Below are 14,097 nucleotides of genomic sequence, written 5' to 3'. Positions count from 1 at the left end.
TGTTACCATCTTGATCTCTCTCTATTTCCAGAGATAGGTAGTTGTTTACCTCACCAAGATCTTTCATGTCAAAGTGCTCTTTCAGTTGAGCTAGGGCGTTATTGTACATTGTGACATCTCTCCAAAAGAATAAAAGATCATCAACATAAAACAAACAATACAGTTTCTTTTGCCCCTCCTCTTTGACAAATACACATGGATCAGCTTTCCCTTGCTTAAAACCTAGAGAAAACAATACTTCAGTGAGTTTTGTGTGCCAACACCGTGCACTTTGTTTGAGACCATAAAGGGATTTTTTCAGAGCACAAACAAATCCCTGTTTTACCTGTACGCCATCAGGTGGAAGCATATAAAGTGATTCATTTAGAGATCCATACAGAAAAGCTGTATTCACATCATGGTGACTAATGTGTAGATTTTCCTCTGCAGCTAGCTTGAGCATAAGCCTAATGCTCTCATACCTCACTGTGGGTGAGTAGGTCTTGTGATAGTCTTCACCTGGTACCTGAGCAAAACCTCTGGCTACCAATCTGGCTTTGTGTCTGACTATCTTGCCATTTTGATCAGTCTTCGCTTTGAAGACCCATTTGCTTCCAAGCAATTTCATTCCTGGAACTACTGGAACTAGGTCCCATGTTTTGTTCCTTTCCAAGGAATCAAGCTCAGCCTTCATGGCATTTAACCATGGCTCAGCTTCCTTTGAATCCAAATCCTGGATTTCTTGGAAACTTGAAGGTTCAAAAATCTTCTTGGAGCTTTTAACAGCTGTCACTGCTATGTTAGCAAACTCATCAGCAAATCTCTTTGGAGGTCTGCCTTTTGTGGCTCTCTGTGACCTTCGAATTAGCCTTAAGTCTTCAACACTTTCCTCTTCCTTCTTAGGAGAAAAGTGACCTATTGTGAACAATGGTTCCTCCAATTCTTGATCAGAGCTTTCAGAGGGTCGCATAGAGGCTTTCGCACTCTTGAAATCCTCTGAATCACCCGATTCAGTTTCAGACTCAGAATCAGAACCTTCATCAGTGGGTGTGGGTTGTTGTGGTTGCTTTTGACTATCCTCAGTCTCATCACTGTCATCAGGATAACATTGGAAAATTCCCACATTCTCCCCCCACTTGGCATTGTACTCAACACTTCTTGTGAGCTTAATTTCCTTAGAGTCAGTCAACATTATTCTGTAAGACCCTTTCTGATAACCTAGAAAGATACCATGCAATCCACGCTTGTCTAACTTGGAGTTTTGTGGTGAGTGAACCCACATGTCAGAACCAAAAATTTTCATGTGTTTGATGTATGGCTTCTTGCCAAACATCTTCTCATAGGGGGTACAACCAATCGCTGAAGATAACCTGCGATTATAACTGTAAGTGAAACATGAGAGAGCTTCGGCCCAATAACTCTCTGGAAGATTTGCATCATGCAGCAAGGTTTTTAACCCTTGAAGCAATGTTTGATTTGCTCGCTCCGCAAGTCCATTCTGCCATGGCGAGCGAGGACTAGACAAATCGTGTTGAATTCCTTTCTCAGCCAGAAAAGTTTCAAACTGCTGAGAAGTGAATTCTCCCCCCCGGTCAGTGAAAAGAATTTTTATCTTCTTACCATGCACATTTCCCAACCAAGCACAGAATTCCTTGAACCTAGGAAAAGCCTCTGATTTCTGCTTGAGATTGTACACAAAAATATACCTGGAAAATGCATCAACGAGAACCATGAAGTACCTATTTCCACCCAAAGAGGGCGCTAGTGGTCCAACCAAATCAGCATGAATAATTTGGTATGGTTCTGTAGCTTGCCTACTAGACACCTTACCTTTCGCAGCCATTTTCACCTTGTTTGCTGCGCATGCCTTGCACTTCATGTGGTACCTGCAGGGTTTAATAGTCATACCTTCAACCAAGGCAGGCATTTTAGATACTGCCTCAAAATGCAAATGACCAAATTTCCTGTGAAAATCGTGAATACATTCTGCATGCAAACTTTTGTTAGAACCTGCAATGCAACAAGTGTCATCCTGCACAACATCATCATAATACAAAAGAAACAAACGACCAACAAATTCAGCATACAATTGATAATCATTTTTCTTAGTGATGATGCATCTATTGTTTTTAAAGGAAACGTCAATCTTCTTCTCAATCAGCTGTCCAACGCTGAGCAGATTATGTTTCGCATCCGGCACATAAAGCACATCCTGTATCGATAAGTCCAAACTGTGAAGAACAACAGTTCCATAGCCTTTACTGGGGATAGTGTGGTCATCCGCCTGGTGAATTGCACCTTCCTGCGGTGTAAAAGACACGAACAGTCTCTTATCGTTGCACATGTGATGCGTTGCCGCTGAATCAACAACGAAGAAAGATCTAGACGTCTTCTGGACCTCTGCAACCTCTGCAACCTCTGCAACCTTTGGAGCGAAGCGTGAGACCATTGCCTTGTGCTGCGTTGTCCTGGACACCGGACCTTTGCCTTTGCTCTGGCCTTTTCCACGCGATGAGCTTCCGCTGCGCTGCTCTGTCTTGGCCCTGGGATATTTGCATTCCCTTTTCATATGGCCTAGACGTCCACACGAGTAGCATTTCACTGCCTTCAAAGCTTTGGCGCCATCTGGTGGTTCCACTGCACTATGGGATGACGTCTGTGAAGACTCCCCCTTTCCCATGCAGCTATCACCCCGCCGATCTGCTTCATTCTGAATCATGGCAGTATCACAAGCTACTGTGAGTTGAGCATTTGGCTGATCAGTGGTATGAAATTCCCCACTTGCCTCATCCAGCCTTCTGCAGCTAGCCATCACTGCTGCTTTAAATCAGACTGCTTTATACATGCTGCGTTTGTGTACAGCTGCTTCAATCCAAAAGCAAAATCAAAACAGCCTCTGCCTTGCCTGTGCTGCTGTTCTCTTTAACTGCTTTGCTTATCTGCAGCTGCTTGAAACCTCATTCCAAAAGCAAGCTCAAAAGTGAAAGTCCCCAAGTGCTTTCTCTATGTTGCCCTTTAATTCTTGCTGCGTCACATCTGCAGCTGCTTGCTCCAACAGCATTTGTAAAAGTTACTTTCGATTTCCCCCAGCATAGGAAAGTGTTGCTTTTAGCCATTTGCCTGTGCCACGGCAAAAACCGGCTATTAAAAGTTCAAAGTCCAGCCATAAAGCCATTAATTAGAAGCTGGCAGGCTGCCCGGAGCAGTAGCACATACCTTCATCAATCATTTTGACGCGCAGAGCAGATACCTTGCGATCCGTGCCTCTGCCGCTGTTCCGATACTTTGCCGGCACTCCGTTTCTTGCTCCTTTGTTCCTTTGCCAGGAGCCCGACTTCTGGAGTCCATTCTCAAAACACTGCGTTTCTCTGGGCCCGGAACCAAATGTTGGGGATAAGCAGTGTCCAGTGCACAGCGGAATGATGAAAAGTATGAGCCAACATGCTCTATACTACTTTATTTACAGTTCAAAGCTGGTAAGTTACAGAAAAACATTTTCCCTCTGCCGGAGCAGAGAAAGCGTCATCTCTCCTCAAAAGCACGGAGAGAATCACAAACTGAAACTGCAAAGAACAGTGAAAAACAGGAAACCAGTATACGTCACATCCAGTCTCCCGTTCCCGTGGGAAAACCTCCAACAGTACAGACTCTGTGGAATGTAAACAACCTGTCTCGTGACAAGCACTTCGCTGCACAGAGAAGAAAGCAGAAACCAACACAGTTGTAGCAAGTGAGCGCCAAGTAAGGACTCTGTTAAGGTTGTAGATCCATTACTCCAGATCAGACCTTCAGAGAGAGATTGGTTTTGTTTACATGTAATGGTATGCCATGGTTTACTAAGCTACAGGTCTATGGCCCAACGTCATATGAGAACCCTGCCCATGCCTCCCGCATGGATCACGTTCGCAACCCGAGCATCCACTGTACTTATTTTTTCCAGTTTGTCACCCCCTCCGGGTGACACCCGGGGCGAACCGCCCCCTACCGCACCCCCCTTCCTACGCCACACAGATACCCCACCCCAGACATTCACTAAACTAAACTAAACTAAACTAAACTAAACTAAACTAAACTAAACTAAACTAAACTACAAAGGTAGTTTAGCAGCTGGAAAACAAAGCAAACTCTGGAGAAGTAATTTCGTTGTCCCCGAGAGGGGGCAATGACAATAAAGATATTATTATTATTATTATTATTATTATTATTATTATTATTATTATTATTATAGAAACAAGCCAATGTTTCCTCAGTTGCCTGTGGGGCAGCTCATAGTTTGTGAAACAGACCATGGCTTAGTGGAATGTGCGAACTATGAACTCCAACTTGTGCTTTTAGCCAATTCTCAGCCCTCCAGTCGGATGTCAAAGAGGTAACCCATTATACAACCTTTTGTGGGTATCCGAAGGCGGCCCTGTATTGGGAAACGTTCAATTTCTGATGTATCGTGTGTTCTTTTATATTTCCTTGGAGGGTACTGAGAGTGGCTGGGCCAACCCAGTCAGGTGGGTGGGGTAAATGTAATACATTATTATTATTATTATTATTATTATTATTATTATTATTACTAATCTGTTGTGGATTAACAGTCACAAACGAGGGAGTAGAGTCAATGCATTATATTTTGGCTCTACTGGGCTCTGCTGGTGCACAATGTTTTTCCCTGGATCTTGTCCTCACAGGTGGCATGTCTAGAGTCCCCGTCCACATCCTCCTGAAAAACAAGGCCGAACAATACAGGAATTTCCATGTCCCTGTGAGTTTTCCCCATGAACCTGCCTGCTCCAGAGTTAGGGTGATTTCTGCCAGGCGCTCCCTGCTTTTAATATTGATTTATTAAATGTGTTTCTATCCTAACCTTTACTCTCTTTTTAAGGACCGCAGTGAAAACGATCAAAATAAATAATAAATATGTGTGTGATAAAACCCCCAAAGCAATTAAAATATCACAATAAAATAGAGTAAGGCGGCAGACTTACAAATTTGCAGTTCTCTTTGCTAATTCAAGTTCCCTGTGAAATCTTGGAAGAACAGGTACGATGTTGGCATCTGCTGTACCTCAGAGGGGGCTTAAATTCCACTAAGTTTTCCACTGATGGGCAAGTGGTGGGTGGCACCAGTATTCATCCAAGCTGCGGGCCTTTGGCTGTTCCAGGTACCTGCTCCTCCTAGCCTTGCCGCTATAATCTGGATTGCCAAATCATGGAAAGGTCCTGAGAAAGTGAGCTTTGCTTAGTTCTCCTCTCTGTCTCTCGTTCAAGCCAAAATGAATACACCTTTTACAAATTCGCCGAGACAACAGATGATTAAGGCTGGAGACAGACGTTAGCCGTCTTCCAGGGAGCTTGAAATGGGGATCTGTGCTCATGTTCTGCACAGACTCTTGCCTCTGGTATATGGGTTTTGCATCTCCTGGAATTGCTTCAAAACCCTGCAAAACCTATTTGACCAGGCATGACATTGGAGAAAAGCAGGTTGGGAAACAGGGGACGAAGACACATTAATTTCCATTACCATGAAAACAGCAACCTTTCTCCTTCCTGTTAATTTAGAAAGCGAGAGCTTTCTGGTCAAGGGAGGAATCTAAAGGGCTGTGTACACACTTCAATTAATCTGCATCTTTGGGAAGAGGCTCATGCATGATGTTAGCCACAATGCATGTCTTTTCTTATGTTACGTTTGCCTCCAAACCAGCTTTGAACTGAATTGAGACAAAAGAAGGACCCAGCGTGCATTTTAAGCAGGTTAATGCGTACACATCTCCTTTGGGATTTCCAAAAGATGGCATGCAGGCAGATAGAGCGCTCCTTTTAGTTAACGGCTCTCTGGCCTTTCTTTTTGCAAAGTTTAGCCTTCTTCTTCCTCCTCCTCCTCCTCTCCCTCCCCTCCAGGCTTTGCACGGAGACTGGTGCCAACAGATCAAGTACATCCCGCAGCTGAACCTGGTTGCCTCCTGCACGCCAGCCGAGAAGACTGCCATGGCCCTCACCTCTCTCCCGCTGCATAACATTGGTAAAACCCAGTAAGAGAGGCCTTTTTCTCTCTGCTCTGGAAATGAACCCAAGGTGGGATTGAAATGCCGTTACTGTTTCCACTGGAAGCTGGGTAGGGAAAGGGTCAGAAACTTCAGAGAGCCATAAAATACAGGAAATATCCATCAGGAATTTGTGGCCGAGGCTGTAAATGCACAAGAGTTTCCAAGGGACCTTTCAAATGGGAAATCTGAGTCCCAGAAAGGCCCCTGGGAATTAATAATAATAATAATAATAATAATAATAATAATAATAATAATAATAATAATTTATTTATATCCCGCCCTCCCCAGCTGAAGCTGGGCTCAGAGCGGCTAACAACAATCAAAGTAACACAGCATCCTAAAATCAATTCATTCTAAAATCAATTCAGAATCAAATTCATGGCAACCATTGGGCTAGAGTTCTATGAAGTTTACAGAAGGAGAGAGGGGGTCAGGCTGTGCCTTGGCCAAAGGCCAGGTGGAACAGCTCCGTCTTGCAGGCCCTGCAGAAAGATGTCAAGTCCCACAGGGCCCTAGTCTCTTGTGACAGAGCGTTCCACCACGTCGGAGCCACAGCCGAAAAAGCCCTGGCTCTGGTTGAGGCCAGCCTAACCTCCCTGTGGCCTGGGACCTTCAAGATGCTTTTGTTTGAAGGTCCTCTGTGGGGCATACCAGGAGAGGTGGTCCCATAGGTATGAGGGTCCTAGACCATTTAGGGCTTTAAAGGTTAAATTTTTAAATCTGGAGGTCTTTTTTTTAAACGTTACTTTGGGGAGGACAGAACCTCCCAGGATTTGCAGGTATAGCCAGTTTCTCCTCTACTCTGATTTCAGCCGGGGAAGTGAAATTGACAAGGCGCTGGCATCCTCTCTCCGAGAAATGCTTAAATCTCCCATGGGGAGAAGGCATGAGCTGGCCTCCCGCCCCCAAAGGACCTGTGGGAAGAGCTGCCCTCTCCTCTCCCCTTCTCTGCAAAATCAGGACAAGAGTTCCTGTTCCGCAAGAAGGCATTACCTTTCTTGTCAGGGCACAAAATGGGAAGGAGGAGTGATTGAAGATCTACATTGCAGGGAATAGAGAACCGCCCTGGGATCTGCTGTTTCTCCGGAGCCTGCCGCCTGAGGCATCCTCCTCACCTTGCCTCCTGAGTGGCCCAGTTTCTGGTTTACAAGGGCAAAGCAGGGCAAATTATTCCCTTGGACAAACTTGGTTAGGGAGTTTGGTGGTGGTGGTGCTGTGGGTTAAACCACAGGAGTTGCCGATCAGAAGGTCGGCGGTTTGAATCCCCGCGGCGGGCTGAGCTCCCGTTGCTCGGTCCCTGCTCCTGCCAACCTAGCAGTTCGAAAGCACGTCAAAGTGCAAGTAGATAAATAGGTACCACTCCGGCGGGAAGGTAAATGGCGTTTTCGTGCACTGCTCTGGTTCGCCAGAAGCGGCTTAGTCATGCTGGCCACATGACCCGGAAGCTGTACGCTGGCTCCCTCGGCCAGTAAAGCGAGATGAGCGCCACAACCCCAGAGTCAGCCACGACTGGACCTTAATGGTCAGGGGTCCCTTTACCTTTAAGCCAGCTCTGAATCCTAAATTTCCTGGTTTGAATCTCTTCTTTCCCACACACTCATAGAATCATAGAATCATAGAGTTGGAAGAGACCACAAGGGCCATCGAGTCCAACCCCCTGCCAAGCAGGAAACACCATCAGAGCACTCCTGACATATGGTTGTCAAGCCTCTGCTTAAAGACCTCCAAAGAAGGAGACTCCACCACACTCCTTGGCAGCAAATTCCACTGTCGAACAGCTCTTACTGTCAGGAAGTTCTTCCTAATGTTTAGGTGGAATCTTCTTTCTTGTAGTTTGGATCCATTGCTCCGTGTCTGCTTCTCTGGAGCAGCAGAAAACAACCTTTCTCCCTCCTCTATGTGACATCCTTTTATATATTTGAACATGGCTATCATATCACCCCTTAACCTCCTCTTCTCCAGGCTAAACATGCCCAGCTCCCTTAGCCGTTCCTCATAAGGCATCGTTTCCAGGCCTTTGACCATTTGGGTTGCCCTCCTCTGGACACGTTCCAGTTTGTCAGTGTCCTTCTTGAACTGTGGTGCCCAGAACTGGACACAGTACTCCAGGTGAGGTCTGACCAGAGCAGAATACTCAGTGGTCTTAGGCGAGCTCCATCTCAGCCGCCTCCCTGGCTTGAAATAAGGGGGGATAATGTCAGTGGCCTTTTGCTTGCAAGAGCCAGGAATTACTATCACCAAAAGTTCAAGGTTGCAGTTCCAGGAACTGGACAGCAGATGGTGGTGTTGCACTTCATCGTTCTCTTTCGGAGCAATAATTAGGTTTTTTAAACAAAATGTTTTTATGAAAAGGATTTTCATCGTTAACAAGGGTGCATCCAACATATCTGTTTTCAGTTTATAGTAGAATGGTGTGAAATGAAAGCATTTAAAGCAGCGGTTCTCCACCTTTGGGTCCCCAGATGTTGTCATGCTGGCTAGGAATGATGGGAGTTGTAGTCCAACAACATCTGGGGACCCACAGGTGGAGAAACACTGATTTAAAGGATAGCAGGTTTAGAGCTCATCCAGACTCCCACTCGTCCCACATCTTCCCCCTTGGAAAACCTCATCTTTACCGCTGAATCAGAGAAAACTTCAGCCAGATTTTCCTCAGATTGACGTTAGCTCCAATTCAGCAGTAAAGAGTGGGTTTTCAAAGAGGACGGTCTAGTTTCTAGACACAGGACGGGCCTCATGTTGCCTTGAGGTTTCTTAGGCAAGAACCTACTTGGTCAGATGTGCGGTGGTGCACTTTGCAATCTTCAGACTTGCTGCAGAAATCCAGGTGGAGCTCTGCGCCTCTGCTCCTTCCTGGATCATGCAAAATGTCCGGCAGCCCACCATGCTTTAGGCGGATGTCTTTCTGGCCCGGTTCTTCAGAAAGCCAGCCAGCCATTTATTTTTGAAAGAAAAAGAAGAGAGACGGGCGTACTTAATCGACACCTCCCCTCTTCCATTTGTCCCAGATCAGCGGTGATCGTTCTGAAGAAAGGCATCCTTTGCTTTGACTATTCCTCGGAAATGAACATTCTTGGTACGTTCTTTAGAAACGGCTCGTTAAAACCGCCTCCTTCTGGAGCCGGTATCCAGTTTGGGGACCAGGTGCCTGAGAGAACGGCACCTTCAGGTATTCTCAGTTGGCAACGATTTACTTGGATCCGGTCGAGTCTTGTTTCTAACCCAGTCGAGGCACCGAAACGGCCTTTCTGCCCTGGTGGTTAACCAGGAAGAAGGGTGTGACCCAGTTAGTTTATAATTTTATTTTATTTATTGAATTTATATACACCGCCCTATGAGCTCTCAGGGTAGTTCACAGAACAAAATCAAAATATAAAACCGCAAATTTATTCTCCAAATGTCTCAGCATCCCTCTGGAGGTCTGAGATGATGGAGAGCAGAGGCAAAACACTGCCCTTGAAACAACTGAACTGGCTCCTGGCTCCTTTCTGTTCGTAATGCAAGGTGTTTGTTTTAAATTTGAAGGCCCTAAATAAGGGATGAGGGACCTGCGTTGTTCTGATCTGTCTACTGCAGTCCTTCTGCACTATTGTCATCAGCTTATGCTTTGCGATGGCTGCCCCAAAAAAGCGATGCAGACGGTTCCGCAGATCGATCAGTCAGTGCGCCCCGCAAATGAAATATAATAATAATAATAATAATAATAATAATAATAATAATAATAATCTGGCTAGGCTTTCTTAAAAGTGGCTGCAGGTCCCGCTAACGGTGCCACTGATGGGATGTATTTTCTAATGCTGCAGTTAGAACATAAAACAACAACAACAACAACAATATAATAATAATAATAATAATAATAATAATAATAATAATAATAATCAGTGTTTTTATTCTGGGGGTACGCATACCCCTAAACATTTTGTGAACCAAGTTTGGCCTCATTGAGGGGCAGTATTTTAATATGAGTAGGAAAATGAGAGTACCCCTAAACAATTTTTTTAAGAAAAAAAACTACTGATAATAATAATTTATAACTTATACCCCGCCCATCTGGCTGGGCCTTCCCAACCACTCTGGGCAGCTTCCAACAAAGATTAAAAATACATTAAAATGTCACACATTAAAAGCTTCCCGGAGCAGGGCTGCCTTCAGATGTCTTCTAAAAGTCTGGTAGTTGTTCTTCTCTTTGACATCTGGTAGGAGGGCGTTCCACAGGGCGGGTGCCACCACCGAGAAGGCCCTCTGCCTGGTTCCCTGTAACTTGGCTTCTCACAGTGAGGGAACCGCCAGAAGGCCCTCAGCGCTGGACCTCAGTGTCTGGGCTGGATGTTGGGGGTGGAGACGCTCCTTCAGGTATACAGGAAATGGCAAAAGTGGAGTGATTCTGCCGGAGCTCCTGAGATGCGTTTTCTCTTTTGCCAGTGACGGGAGGGTACGAGCCCCTAGTCCGCATCTGGAACCCCTATGTAACCAGCAGCCCCATCACGCAGATGAAGGGCCACTCCACGGCTGTCACCCACATCATGATCAACGGGCAGAGGAACACCATCGTCAGCGTCTCCAAAGACAAAGTAGGGGTTTGGGTGCAAGAGGCGGGGAAAGGGAATGCCCCTTGCACCTGCTTGGAAATGTGGGGGATCCCTGTCCGTCCCCAGGAAGTGGAAGGGTGGGGCTATATGCCACGACGGCGGCAAGAACTATGTTGGCCCAGAACTGGAAAACATTAAGGAATGGCAGGTCAAAATGATGAATTATGCAGAGCTGGCTAGAATATCAGGAAAACTAAGAGACCAGGATGAACAGAAGTTTCAAGAAAGTTGGAGTAAATACTTGATGTATATAAGAGACAATTGTAAAACATTAAAGACACTGGCAGGGTTAGAATAACTCTAACAGCATATGATAGACAAAGCAAAATATACAAAATGTGCAATGTTAGAAACTATATGACACTTACCGAAGGAATGGAGGGAAGTCCGAAGCTCGGCAGAGCTTAGATAAATATGAGATTTATTTGTACAAGGTATGTATGTATGTATGTATGTATGTATGCATGTTTAATGGAAAATCAATAAAAAAATTTTTTTTTTTTTAAAGGAAGGGTGGGGCTGGAGGCCTAGAGCTTTTAACTGGAGGTCTATTTAACCCGCCCTGGAGCAGAGTTCGACTGTTCCAACAGCTGCTTTGAGAACAGGATGCTGGACAAGATGGGCCATTGGCCTCATCCAGCAACCAGGATCTTTTTTGATGCTCACAGTGGCCGCGCAGGGGCCCATTATGGGAAACCTCCAAGCAGCCCCCGAGCAACTCTGCCCACCAGGGATTGCCAAACAATTAAAGCCCTGTGTTGCGAACAAATATCAGTAATATCCAAAGGCAACGCGATGACCAAGTACAACAATGCGATGTCAGAATAAACTCCTTATATACCGTATTTTTCGCTCCGTAGGGCGCACTGGACCATAGGGCGCACCTAGTTTTTAGGGGGAGGGAAATAAAGGGGGAAAATATTTTTTTCCCCCAGCCCCAAAGAGCAAAGAAGCCAAGAAAGCAAGCGGGATCCATCCTGCTGGCTGTCTTGGCTTCCTCTTTAGCCGCACACAACCTCTCCAGCCGGGAGAGGCTGTGCGCAGCTTTGGCAGAAGCCAAGAAAGTGAGCGGGATGGATCCCGCTCGCTGTCTTGGCTTCATTTTCAGCCGCGGGGCTGGGGCGGGAGAAGCCCGAGCTTCCCCTGACCCCAGCCCCCAGAACGGGTCCTGGAGTGAAGGTGAGGTTGCACACAACCTCGCCTTCTTTTTTTTTTTATAGGATATTTATTAAGATTTTTTAAAGTATTACAATAAAAATGAAGAAAATAACAAAAATACAAAATAAAAATAGTTAAAAACACACAGATTTTCCATTGCTAGTTTTCCTTTAGCTTGTTTCCCGGACCTCCTCATACCTCCCTTTTTTGTATTCCACTTCAAATTGTTGGTTCAGCAATTCCTTACCATTAGATTTTTACCTGTTTATAACCCTTTTTTCATATTCTCTTAAAGCATTACAGCTGGAAACCACTTAATTTCTATCCAACATCATTCTAACATTCATTAATTTTACAATATTTCTGTAGATAGTCTTTAAATTTCTTCCAATCTTCTTCCACCGACTCTTCTCCCTGGTCTCGGATTCTGCCAGTCATTTCTGCCAATCCCATATAGTCCATACCTCGCCTTCGCTCCCGGAGCTTGCTGCTATCCGCAAGCCTTCTGAGCCCGGCGGGAACTCCCACTAGGCTCTAAAGGCTTGCGGATAGCTGCCTGAAGACCAGGGGGCGCGCAGCGGGAGTTGGTGCTGCGTTCCCCGGACTTCAGCCTGCAGGCCGCTATCCGCAAGCCTTCGGAGCGCGGAGTGGGAATATGCGCTCTTGATGGATTCTCTTGAAAACCTTCTATGCATTAGAGTGCATATTTTGTGACTTTCAGAGATTTAGAAGGTTTCTGTTTTTTTGGTTGTGCAGAGAGTGCATATTTCATATGGTTCCATGTTCTGTATGATATAAAGAGTTTATATTGACTCCCTGCTCCAGCCCTTTCAGGCCATCTGCCTTCCCCTCTCCTCTCTCTCAGAACATCCGCGTCTGGGATCTGCTGGATCACTTCTGCCTGCAGTCGATCCACGGCAGGAACGTCCCCCTGGGCAACTACCCCATCTCAGCCACCTACTACCACCGGCCCTGCAATTACATCATTTGCGCCACTTACACGGTGAGGAGGGGGAAGGCGAAGAACCGTGGGATCAGAAGGCGAGAAATGGCTCCTCTCTCGACTTGGGTTGTTGCTGCTGCCGCCTCATAGTTTGCAAACTGTGTTTATTAGCATAATTTTGAATTTTAGTGTTTCTTTTCTTTTTTCTTTTCAATGCAAAATTACAACAAAAATTACAAACATTGACTCCAAAATAGAGCAGTACAAACAAGAAAAAAACACAAGAAAAAAAACCAAAAAAACTAAAACACACAACAACAAATAAAACCGTATCATCATTCTAATCATTACGTACATATACACATATTGACTTCCTTCCTTTGTTCTAAGACCTCGAAATTTTAACTCTTCCTAAATTGTTGTGTCTAATGTAGATTACTTCTATCTTTATACTTTTTGCACCATTTTTTTCTTTCTTTAACCCTGCAAACCATCATTCATTACATATTGATATACTTACTCCAGAACAATTTTTTTTCATACACTCTTTAGCACATCCCCATTCTTTTAATAATTTTTGGTACGATTGTCCCCTTATGAAGCTGTGAGTCTTGCCAGATGTATATATATTCACAAAATTTAATTTGCCATTCTTTCATTGAAAGAAGAAAGAATTTTGGGGTTTCTGACGCCTGTCTGTTGCTTGCAGGGCACAGTTTTTGCGCGGTGGGTGGGGCTTGTTGGCATCAAATGGTGAACGGTCACCTCTAGGCAATTTCTCCTGTCGGAGAGCTGCTCCGAGGTGCCTCGGCCCAGGCTTGGCTCCTCTGGGAAAATCTCCTGTGTTGTTTTGCTGCAGCTTGGCTTTTTCTACGGCGTGGAGTATGTCGACTTGGATGCCAAGACCCAGGACCAGCCGGTGTGCTGTGCACTCTACAACAAGAACTTTAAGCAGGTGAACATCTGGCTGGGAAGAGGGAAGCACCTGGGGATGTTTACCTGGGAGGAAAAAGCGTGGACCATCTAGGTGGACCAATGATGTGAGCTGCTGTAAGGCAGGTTGGTTCGTTCTCAGCAGGAATGGTGGCAGAGAGGAGAGGGACAATAAAGGGGCATGTCCAAAGTGTTCTCTACCTGAAGCAAAGTTCTTAACCCGAGGTACTATTTCTGGCTTAGTGGAGTCTGTAACCTGAAGCGTGTGTAACCTGAAGTGTGGGTAACCCAAGGTACCACTGTATTATTTCTCGCTTGGACTACTGCAATGCGCTCTACGTGGGGCTACCTTTGAAGGTGACCAGGAAACTACAACTAATCCAGAATGCGGCAGCTAGACTGGTGACTGGGAGCGGCCGCAGAGACCATATAACACCGGTCCTGAAAGACCCACATTGGCT

The 14,097-nt window shown here is 45.5% G+C and overlaps 1 protein-coding gene across 4 annotated transcripts in view; it reads left to right on the top strand.

Annotated features, from left to right (window-relative positions):
• EFCAB8 (EF-hand calcium binding domain 8) overlaps positions 1–14,097 on the top strand; it is a 67,061-nt gene that overhangs the window by 25,660 nt on the left and 27,304 nt on the right. For all 4 annotated transcript variants that reach the window (XR_014169677.1, XM_081916653.1, XM_081916652.1 and 1 more), the window contains exons 10-15: positions 4,659–4,732; positions 5,868–5,998; positions 9,022–9,089; positions 10,436–10,584; positions 12,626–12,763; positions 13,563–13,658. Coding sequence is in view for 3 of the 4 variants with exons in the window: in XM_081916653.1 (XP_081772779.1) it covers positions 4,659–4,732; positions 5,868–5,998; positions 9,022–9,089; positions 10,436–10,584; positions 12,626–12,763; positions 13,563–13,658 (656 nt within the window). In the remaining variant the exon portion in view is untranslated. The remainder of the gene's footprint in view (positions 1–4,658; positions 4,733–5,867; positions 5,999–9,021; positions 9,090–10,435; positions 10,585–12,625; positions 12,764–13,562; positions 13,659–14,097) is intronic.

This window comes from Podarcis melisellensis (genome assembly GCF_964234715.1).
Source record: "Podarcis melisellensis genome assembly, chromosome: 6".
NCBI classification, from domain to species: Eukaryota; Metazoa; Chordata; class Lepidosauria; order Squamata; family Lacertidae; genus Podarcis; species Podarcis melisellensis.
The sequence above is the reverse complement of the archived record's forward strand: the minus strand, read 5'-3'. Positions and strand labels throughout refer to the sequence as shown.